The sequence below is a fragment of the Oratosquilla oratoria genome, chromosome 20, assembly GCF_046742065.1.
Source record: "Oratosquilla oratoria isolate Oo_2021 chromosome 20, ASM4674206v1, whole genome shotgun sequence".
NCBI classification, from domain to species: Eukaryota; Metazoa; Arthropoda; class Malacostraca; order Stomatopoda; family Squillidae; genus Oratosquilla; species Oratosquilla oratoria.
Window position 1 is genome coordinate 34,791,714 of NC_134796.1, and position 9,152 is coordinate 34,800,865.

The window sequence follows — 9,152 nt, forward strand, 5'->3', positions numbered from 1 at the left end:
TCCAACTTCTTAGGTGTAGTTCCTACTCGGTTGCCTCTAGTTTGCATCAACGTGATCCTTCACTGAACTGAGAACAAGAAATTCTCTTCTTTTTCTTCAGGGACGCGCACAGGTGCGACAGTCGTCTTTGGCAGCACCGAAAAGCGGATTTTCTTCCTCGTATGAATGACCATAGACCAGGGGTTCTCAACCATTTTCCTTATGTACCCTGTGCTTATGTCATGCTGTTATCTAACCTCCTATAAATCCCATTATTAGTTAAAAGAACCCGAATGCATCCAGAAACTATCGCTAGTTTTCGATTGATGGTCCTATTTGTGAACCACTACGGTCCACAAGAGGTCATTGAACCACAAGTTGAGAACCGCTGCTATAGAGAGAAATGTAGCGCTCGTCTCTCCATGTGAATACTTTGTGAATACTTTGTGAATACCACTTGAATACCTTGACGTCATTTCAATGATCTCTTCTGTCTAATTTCAAAAGGTTTTATTAGCGTATTCTTTCCGCGGGGGTCGTTTCCTCTGATGGAATAACATCGACTGGGATCAGCTGGAGTAAACGATTAGATTCGAAAAACGCACAGTAGAGGGTTCATTAATCGAACTAGACTCAAAAAAGTCTTTAATCCCTTTCGTTTTTGATTCCAGTTTTCCTAGGCCCAATTCGATCATCTGGCGTTAACTAGAAACAAACAAGTAAAGATGCGACCACACGACAAAGAAGAGGAAGAAGGAGAAAAAGGAGGAGGAGGAGAACAAGAAGAAGAAGAAGAAGAAGAAGAAGAAGAAGAAGAAGAAGAAGAAGAAGAAGAAGAAGAAGAAGAAAAAGGAGAAGAAAAAGAAGAAAAAGAAGAAGAAAAGGAAGAGGAAAAGGAAGAAGAAGAAGAAGGAAAGGAAGAAGAAGGGGAGGAAGAAGAAAAAGAACAACAAGAGGAAGAAGAAGAATAAGGGGAAGAAAAAGAAGAGGAGGAGGAGGAGCAGGAAGAGGAGGAGGAGGAGGAGGAGAAGAAGAAGAAGAAGAAGAGGAAGAAGAAGAAGAGGAAGAAGAAGAAGAAGAAGAAGAAGAAGAAGAAGAAGAAGAAGAAGAAGAAGAAGAAGAAGAAGAAGAAGAAGAAGAAGAAGAAGAAGAAGAAAATAAAAATTATAAAACTGATAAGCAAGAAGAAGATGAGGACAAAGAAGGAGAAGGTGGAGGAGGTAGTGGAGAAGATAAAAGGTGCAGGAGGAGAAGAATGCACTGAGTAGAGAGAACTATCCAACCGATATAAAATACAAAACTTTTTTGATATGAAGAACCTCACGAGACTTTTTTTCTTTTCTTGAAGAGTGTTCGCATATTAAAAAAAAAAAAAAAAAAAAAAAAATCATGATTACATTTGAGGACTGGCTACTGAGTGCCTTAGCTGGAGATCATGGAAAATGGAAAGTTGAAAAGAAAAGTTGAGAGAGGAGAGAGATAAAGAGAAGTCGATCCATCTCTCTCTCTCAACTTTTTTAACAAGGTGTCGTTCTTTTAAGGATGATTTAATTTTTCTAATGAGGCGGCTTCCACATCTTTCATCCACCCTATCTCCCAGCTCCCTTTCCACCCCTGTTCTCCTCCTCACCTCCTCATTTCTCACTCTATCAAGGCTATTAACCCCCATCATACTTCTCAGACACTTCATCTCAAACACATTCAAGTTCCTTCTCTCTTCCTCTCTTATGTTCCATGTTTCTGCTCCATACAATGCTGTTGGCACAATCACTCCTTCATACAGTCTCCTCTTAGCATCCATTCCCAAATTTCTATTCCTCATTACACTTTTTAAACCACCAAGGCATTTACTCGCTTCTCTCAATCTACATAAATAAATAAATAAATAAATAACGCCCATAGCTTTTTACAGATAAACAAAAATTGATATCATAAGCTGCTGGCCACGCCCATCATTATAAAAAACAAAGGTGGGAGCAAAAATAAAAATAGACACTAATCAATAAGCAAATTAATAGATAACCGAATAAATTAACCAATGATTAATAATGTCCCTAAGTTTTCCAGATGAACACAAATTGATACATTAAAAATCTCTTGTTTTGTTCTACATAAAATAAAATAAAATAATTGATACAATTTTCCCTTATTTTACTTAGTATAATGTAAAATAATCATTATTTTATCCTACTCTAAACTCATTTTCCTTTACATTATCCATTTATTATCATTTGTTTATATTATTCATCTAGTTTCATTTCGTGTTATGCCATTGCCTCTTTTCTTTCTTTAACTATTTTTCTCTCTCACTTGAATGCGCGCAGGTTTGTTTATGTAATGTTTTTAATTTCATTTCATTGATTGGCATTGTATCTAATTTCTTTTCTTTCTCTCCTTTGTTTATTTTTTCTCTTTCACCTGAATGCCTGTAGGTTTGTTTACTTTGTATATATATTTTTTCATTCTATTCCTTGTCGAGCCACTGGACTTCATTTCTTTTATTTTTCTCCTTTATTCGTTTATGTTTTCTCTCTCACTCACATGCATGAAGGTATCGGAGCTGTAGTGACGTTACTAGTTCCGTTCTCTAGTTTATGTATTCATTTTTCTCTAATTCGTGTATACCGTTTTCCCGCGTAAACTGTTCGTAAGTCATGCATGTCTCATTCACTGCCTATCGTAAAATATATATTTGATCCTCATCCTCTAAATATTCCAAATTAAACTATTTATTTAAGTAACATCATTATGGTCTTTTTGTTTATGTAAAATTTCAGTCTATATGTAAAGAAATGCCACTGTATTTGCATAAATAAATTCATATACACCCACCCGAGGGTGTGCACGGCGATGTATCCAGTTTTGCAAATAACTCCCAACAGTAGCAGATCAAGAAAATAATCATGTTAAAAAATTATTTTTTATGACTAAAACTAGTCACTTAACAATAAATCCTGAAGTAGATAAATAGTAATTGGAAATGTATTACTCTTGCCTGATGGCTGATGCAGAAATAGTACTCATTTCACTAAGGCGCGATAAATGCACGACAGATAGGATAACATTGTGGGGATTTGTGATATTATTAAGTCAATTTTTACTCCTAATAAATTATTAAAGATAATTATTGTCCCTAATTAATCTAATCTTAGAATATTGAATAATTACAGGAAGGAGGGAATCATATACGTCATTGTGGCAGTGCCAAGGTCCATATTTTGGAGCAGCATTGCAACAGTTTGGTTTCAGTTAAAATAGCAGTCAATTACAACTTAAATACAAAATTAACTTAGACAATGAAATATAGTATTTTACATAAACCTATCTTAAGAAGAGATTAATATTAATCAAAGGTCAATTCTCTGTATTCCGGTTTACTTTAGTTTTGTACTTTTGGAATATGCTGCAATATCTAATTATAGCTTCTGTTTTATTACTAGGTGCAGAAAGCCACACTGGGCAGTACATAACAGATCTGAAGAAAGTAGTGGATGACATTGGGCCATTGAAAGCGTTGGGGGTCTACACAGATAATGCTTCTAATGTGAAAAAGGCTTGGGAACTGCTTCAGTTGGAGTATCCACACATAAAACCATATGGTTGCATGGCTCACACTCTGCAGTCAATATTCACAGACCTAAAGAAGATCAAGTCTGCAGAAAATATCCAGTCTGACTGCATAACAGTTTGCAAAGCAGTCAAACAGTCCCAAAAGCTCACTGCTCTACTCAAACAACATCAACAGCAGTCACCACAGGGGCAACAACAAACATTAAATCTTCCTGTTAAAACAAGGTAAGAATTATTAGTATATTACTCATTGCTAAAGACTACAACTTGCAAAATAGTATTTGAAATTTTATTCTTATGCCAGTAAACCTGCTATGAAATCTTTATTTAATTTAATGTTTCTCATGGCTAAGCTGTTTTGAATTGAGAATTCATACTGGTACTAATATTGTTGTCCTCCTTTGTTTCAGATGGGAATCCATTATCCAATGTCTGAAGAGTGTATGCATTAAAAAAAATGCACTTCAGGCTCTTGCAATCAGTGATGATGCCAAGCCATCTTTGGACGGACTTGTCCATTAGGAAGCTCCTACTACCAGAAATAATTTGGGAACGGACTGAGGGTATTCTCAAGCTCCTGAAGCCAGTGGCAGATGCCATCACTGCCATAGAAGGAGACAATAAAAATCTCCCTGGTAATGAAAGTGTTCAGTGGTTTAAAGCTGTCCTTTGAAGAGAATCTCTCCTCATCCCAAATCCTCAAGAGTGAAGAAGATGCCTCCAAGGGAATAATTCGTGAAAAGAAGCAATTCCTGGTGGAAAGTATTCAGCTTGCAGCCAAATTGGTGGATCCTTGTTACAATGGATGTCACCTTTCCGGTGAAGAAGTGGTAAGTATTTTTTATTTCTATTTTGTAATAATATGTTCTTATTACCCCCAAAATCCAGTCTTACTCGTATGCCACTGCATATGCCTCCAAGTCCAGGGCTTCCTCTGGGGAAGTCTTTTAAGGACGAAACATTAGTAATAAAACTCCTACGGGTTTTTGGCGTTTACCTCACCACAGTTTCCGCTCATTTTGTCATTCATATTTTGTATGTATAAATGCACGCACACACACACACACACACACACACACACACACACACACACACACACACACACACACACACACACACACACACACACACACACACACACACACACACACACACACACACACAGATATATATATATATATATATATACATGTATGTATATATATATATGTATGTGTATATATATATGTATAAATATGTATGTATATATATATATATGTATGTATATATATGTATATATATATATATATATATATATATATATATATATATATATATATATATATATGTATATATATATGAGTGGAAGGGTGGTGAGGTAAACACCAGGAACCGTTGGAGTTTTTATTTCTAACGTTTCGTCCTGAAAGGACTTCGTCAGAGTGTACACAAACAAATAATTGACAGCTTATATACCCACAGCAAGTTGGCGAGAGTAACGGCCAGCTTGGTTATTCGTGATGCCGAACGGGGGTGCATGAGGAGCGAAGACGAACGGGGAGGAACGGGTTAAGCTGTAGGTATATAAGCTGTCAAGTATTTGTTTGTGTACACATGGGGGTCCCCCAGGGCTCCGTCGTCGCCCCCCTACTCTTCACCCTGCTACTAGGAGAGGGGGTGAGACATGACACCATAGTCACTGCCTACGCGGACGACATAGCCCTCTGGAGGAAGTCCAGGTACCGACGGCCAAAGAAGAACTGTGCAAACCATCGGGCGGAGGTAAGGGTATTTCAAGAGCAAGTGGACGTGGTCGTAAACCATCTCATGGACCTTGGATTCACCCTCTCCGGGACCAAAACTGTATACATGCCGGTGCACAGCAAGGGTTATAACGCAGGTCAGTATCCGGACTGGAATCAAATCACGGTCTGCGGTACTGCTGTGAAACCCGCTGCCTCCGTCCGCTACCTGGGGGTCACCTTCCAGCGGGACGGCCTTTGGAACGAGCACCTGAGACTAGCCTGTCTCAGTGCCAGACGGGCGCTCAATCTCGTCAGAGTCATCCGTCGGGAGAAATGGGGCCAACGCAGGGAAACTCTGATTCCCATCATTCAGAGCCTCGTGCGTTCCCGCCTTCTCTTCGGCGCCCCCGCTCTCCACGACCTCCCTCCGACGGCCGTGCAAAGAATGGCTCAGGTAGAGTGCCAAGCGCTCCGCCTAGGGCTAGGACTAGCAAAGTCTGTTCCCCAGGCCCAAATCTACAATGAAGCCGGCCTACTACCACTCTGGCATTGCCTGAAGAAGGATGCCTGTACATACATATTCAGCTCTGCAAGGGTACCTAACTCCACAGATGAAGAGATGGATGAGAGCTGGAACTCAGCCTCCACCCCCGTTCCCGTTCACGGCCTTCCCTTTACAGTAAGGGACATCTGCAAGAAGGCCAAAATCCAACCTGGCCAACGCCGGAGGATTGCCCAGTGCCAGGTGGACCCCTTCCCTCCGTGGGCCCTCACCCCTCCTGAGGTGGAGCTTAACCTTCCCGGAGTTAGCCGTCGAGACGACCCACACACGCTTGCAGCGCGAGCAAGGGAGCAGATTGCGCTCAAATACCGTGACGACCTGCTGATATATACAGACGGATCAGTGTTCGAAGATGGACGCTCAGGAGCAGGCATCTACCTGTACAACACAAAGGAAGCTCACCCAGTGAAACTACCCCCTACCACCATCCTCACGGCTGAGCTCGTCGCCATCAGAGAGGCAGTGCAAACTGTACTCGCCCTTTCCCACCCACCACCGCAGGTAACGGTGCTATCAGACTCGATATCAAGTCTAATAGCTATCCAGAACGGCAGCTGTGCGTCACGTCCCGCCATCCTTAACGACGTCCTGTGCCTTCTAACGGAGGCCGGCAGGGCAGGAGTCCACTTCCGATTCCAATGGGTCCCCTCGCACGTGGGCCTCCTTGGCAACGAGATGGCAGACAAAACTGCCAAAACAGGTGCCACATTGCCTAACAGCAAAGTCACCTCAATCCAACCCTCTGCACATGACTTCTTTTGCAAAATTGACCGCGCTGCCTGGGACATCTGGAAATTGGAGTACCACTCTACTGCTGTTGAACGTGGATGGCTCCTTAAGACCTGCCTTGGACCGACCCCCCCCCCCTACCTTCTCCTCTCTACCCCCGTACATTGCGGCAACAGTCAGCAGGATACGGGTGAATCACTGGCGGACCAAATATACCACTTCCCGCTGCACCTGTGGCGCGGAAGTATCTTTCAAGCACTGCCTCTTCTTGTGCCCCGAATTGGAAGCCCACTTCTGGCCCCTAAGGTCAAACTTCAATGACCCTGCCACAGCCCTCGAACGCCTCATTGCGGACTCCTCCTCCAAAGTCGACCTCCTCGTCCTTGCAGCCAACCTCGTCTGCTCCTCCCCAGTCGGGGGACTGCTGTAAACACCCCGACCACCCCCACATGCACCCGCATGCCCACAAGCGAAAATCAAAACTCTTACCCAATTACACAACTTCTCAAATCACCCCAACACTTCCCTAACATCTCCAAATACACTATTTGAAGCCACCCAGAAACTACAAGCCAGTCCCTAAATCGGCTAGCTCCGCTGGGACTAAAATCACAAAAATAGAACTAGTTTGTGTACACTCTGAGGAAGTCCTTTCAGGACGAAACGTTAGAAATAAAAACTCCAACGGTTCCTGGTGTTTACCTCACCACCCTTCCGCTCATTCTGTCCTACGTACTTCAACATATATATATATATATATGCACAAACACATGAATACACAGTGTTACCGTAGCATAGTGACCCCTTGTGTTTATTGTGTTTTCTACCGTGTGTATTGTGTCTTCCGTTTTCTATCTCGCGCAGACTCCGATAGTCACTAGACGAAACTAAGGTATTTTGAAAATGAACATATCTGCGTATATGTTATACATTTGAGACTATTGTGTTCTAGTTAGTATGTGAGAATTCAAAGAAGTATTTACTTTAAATTCTTGTGATGTATGAATAATGTATAATTTATGTTCACAACGCATATATGTGCACGAGTCCATCGTTGGAATTTGTTTATATCTGGGATGCAGGATTTCATGTTGGCATCTCAGGCAATGAAGCAGCAGACGCCGCCGCCAAGACCGGTACCCGGAAACCTGAACCAGACGTCATCAGAGTCAGCAGACGCCAGACCAAAGCCTAGTTCCGCCGCACAGCCCGCACCAGATGGCAGAGTCTAATCCAAGACACCCAGTCAGAGTCTCTCCAGTGGAAAATCAGCCTACTAAGCACCAGGGAAGCCAGGACCGCCCTCAACTGACTGCCAAGACGCACTCAATGTGCCATCAACAACATCAGAGTCCGAGCCAAGATGTACAGACACTTGTGCCTACTTCGACCAGGATATCAGATGTCGGTACGTCCACGATGTCACCGAATGTCCCCACACCTCCAGTCTCCGCCGGCGCCTTCTCGACCATCTCTCGATGGAGGACCACGTTGGAGACACCACCCAACTCCTGGCCAATTACATCGTGACATTCCAGACCCTCCGGTGCTACAGTGAGCTACAGGATTACCACCCCTTCAACCCAGCGCGGCGATAGTAATTAATGGCTGTATTGTTTACAGCCCATCCTGGGGACAAGTCTGCGACAATGTCCCATTCCCTCCCCGGTGAGGGATAAACCTACAATAACAACAACATCAAGTGATTCTCTCTCTCTCTCTCTCTCTCTCTCTCTCTCTCTCTCTCTCTCTCTCTCTCTCTCTCTCTTTCTCTCTCTCTCTCGCAGTCGTACAAATAACACGTATACTGTGTTATCTTATATTGTATTCATACCCATGTGCATAGATTGAGCACGTTTGTAAGTAAAGTAAAATGGGGGGTTTACTGTGAATAGAGAGCAAATCATATAAGGCATGTAAGCTTGTGTAATGTATTGCAGATTAGGCCATCAGAGTATTTCAATTCTTTGACAGATTTTTAATTTCATATTCTAAGTAAATGCTGCTACACATTCCGAAGGTTCAAAGGGGAAAAAATCAGGACTCCTCTCTTCACACTCCTACTGTGACCTGAAATATAGTGGACAAAATCATCCCTGTTTGTGGGTTTCTTATATACTGCAAACTGTACCTCCTTTCCTGCTCTGCGGATTATTGTGTCATCTGCGGGATGAAGGATAAGGCTAAGAAAAGTCATAATAGGAGGACAAATGCCCACAGAACTGAGAATGAGAAAAAATCCATCTACATTACCGTTTCCAACTCGATTAACACCGAAGACGTCGGCAGGTTTCTCATAAAAGGTGGAATGAAAACAGCTAAAGTTTCATCCAACAAAACAGGGAAAATTGCTAAAAGACAAGGAAAAGGTCCTGATAACGAATTAAGTTTCGTCTATCAAATCCCGTGTAAAGGTTGTTCAGCTTCATGTTTCGGATATTCAAGTCGGGGTATAAATAAACGCCTATGTGAACACAAAAATGACCTTAAAGCACACAGGAGTTCAAAATGTCTTGTTCAGCACTTGGACAAACATGGTCACCTACCCTCACTGGAGGGAGGCTAAGATTCTTCAAAGGGGTTTGGAG

The 9,152-nt window shown here is 42.2% G+C and overlaps 1 protein-coding gene across 1 annotated transcript; it reads left to right on the top strand.

Annotated features, from left to right (window-relative positions):
• Positions 1-4,187: 4,187 nt before the first annotated feature.
• On the top strand, positions 4,188-7,759 carry LOC143036176 (uncharacterized). Its single transcript, XM_076203424.1, has 4 exons — positions 4,188-4,311; positions 5,249-5,842; positions 5,954-6,658; positions 7,668-7,759. The coding sequence occupies exons 1-4, from the start codon at positions 4,188-4,190 to the stop codon at positions 7,757-7,759; spliced, it is 1,515 nt and encodes a 504-aa protein (XP_076059539.1).
• The last annotated feature ends 1,393 nt before the right edge of the window (positions 7,760-9,152 follow it).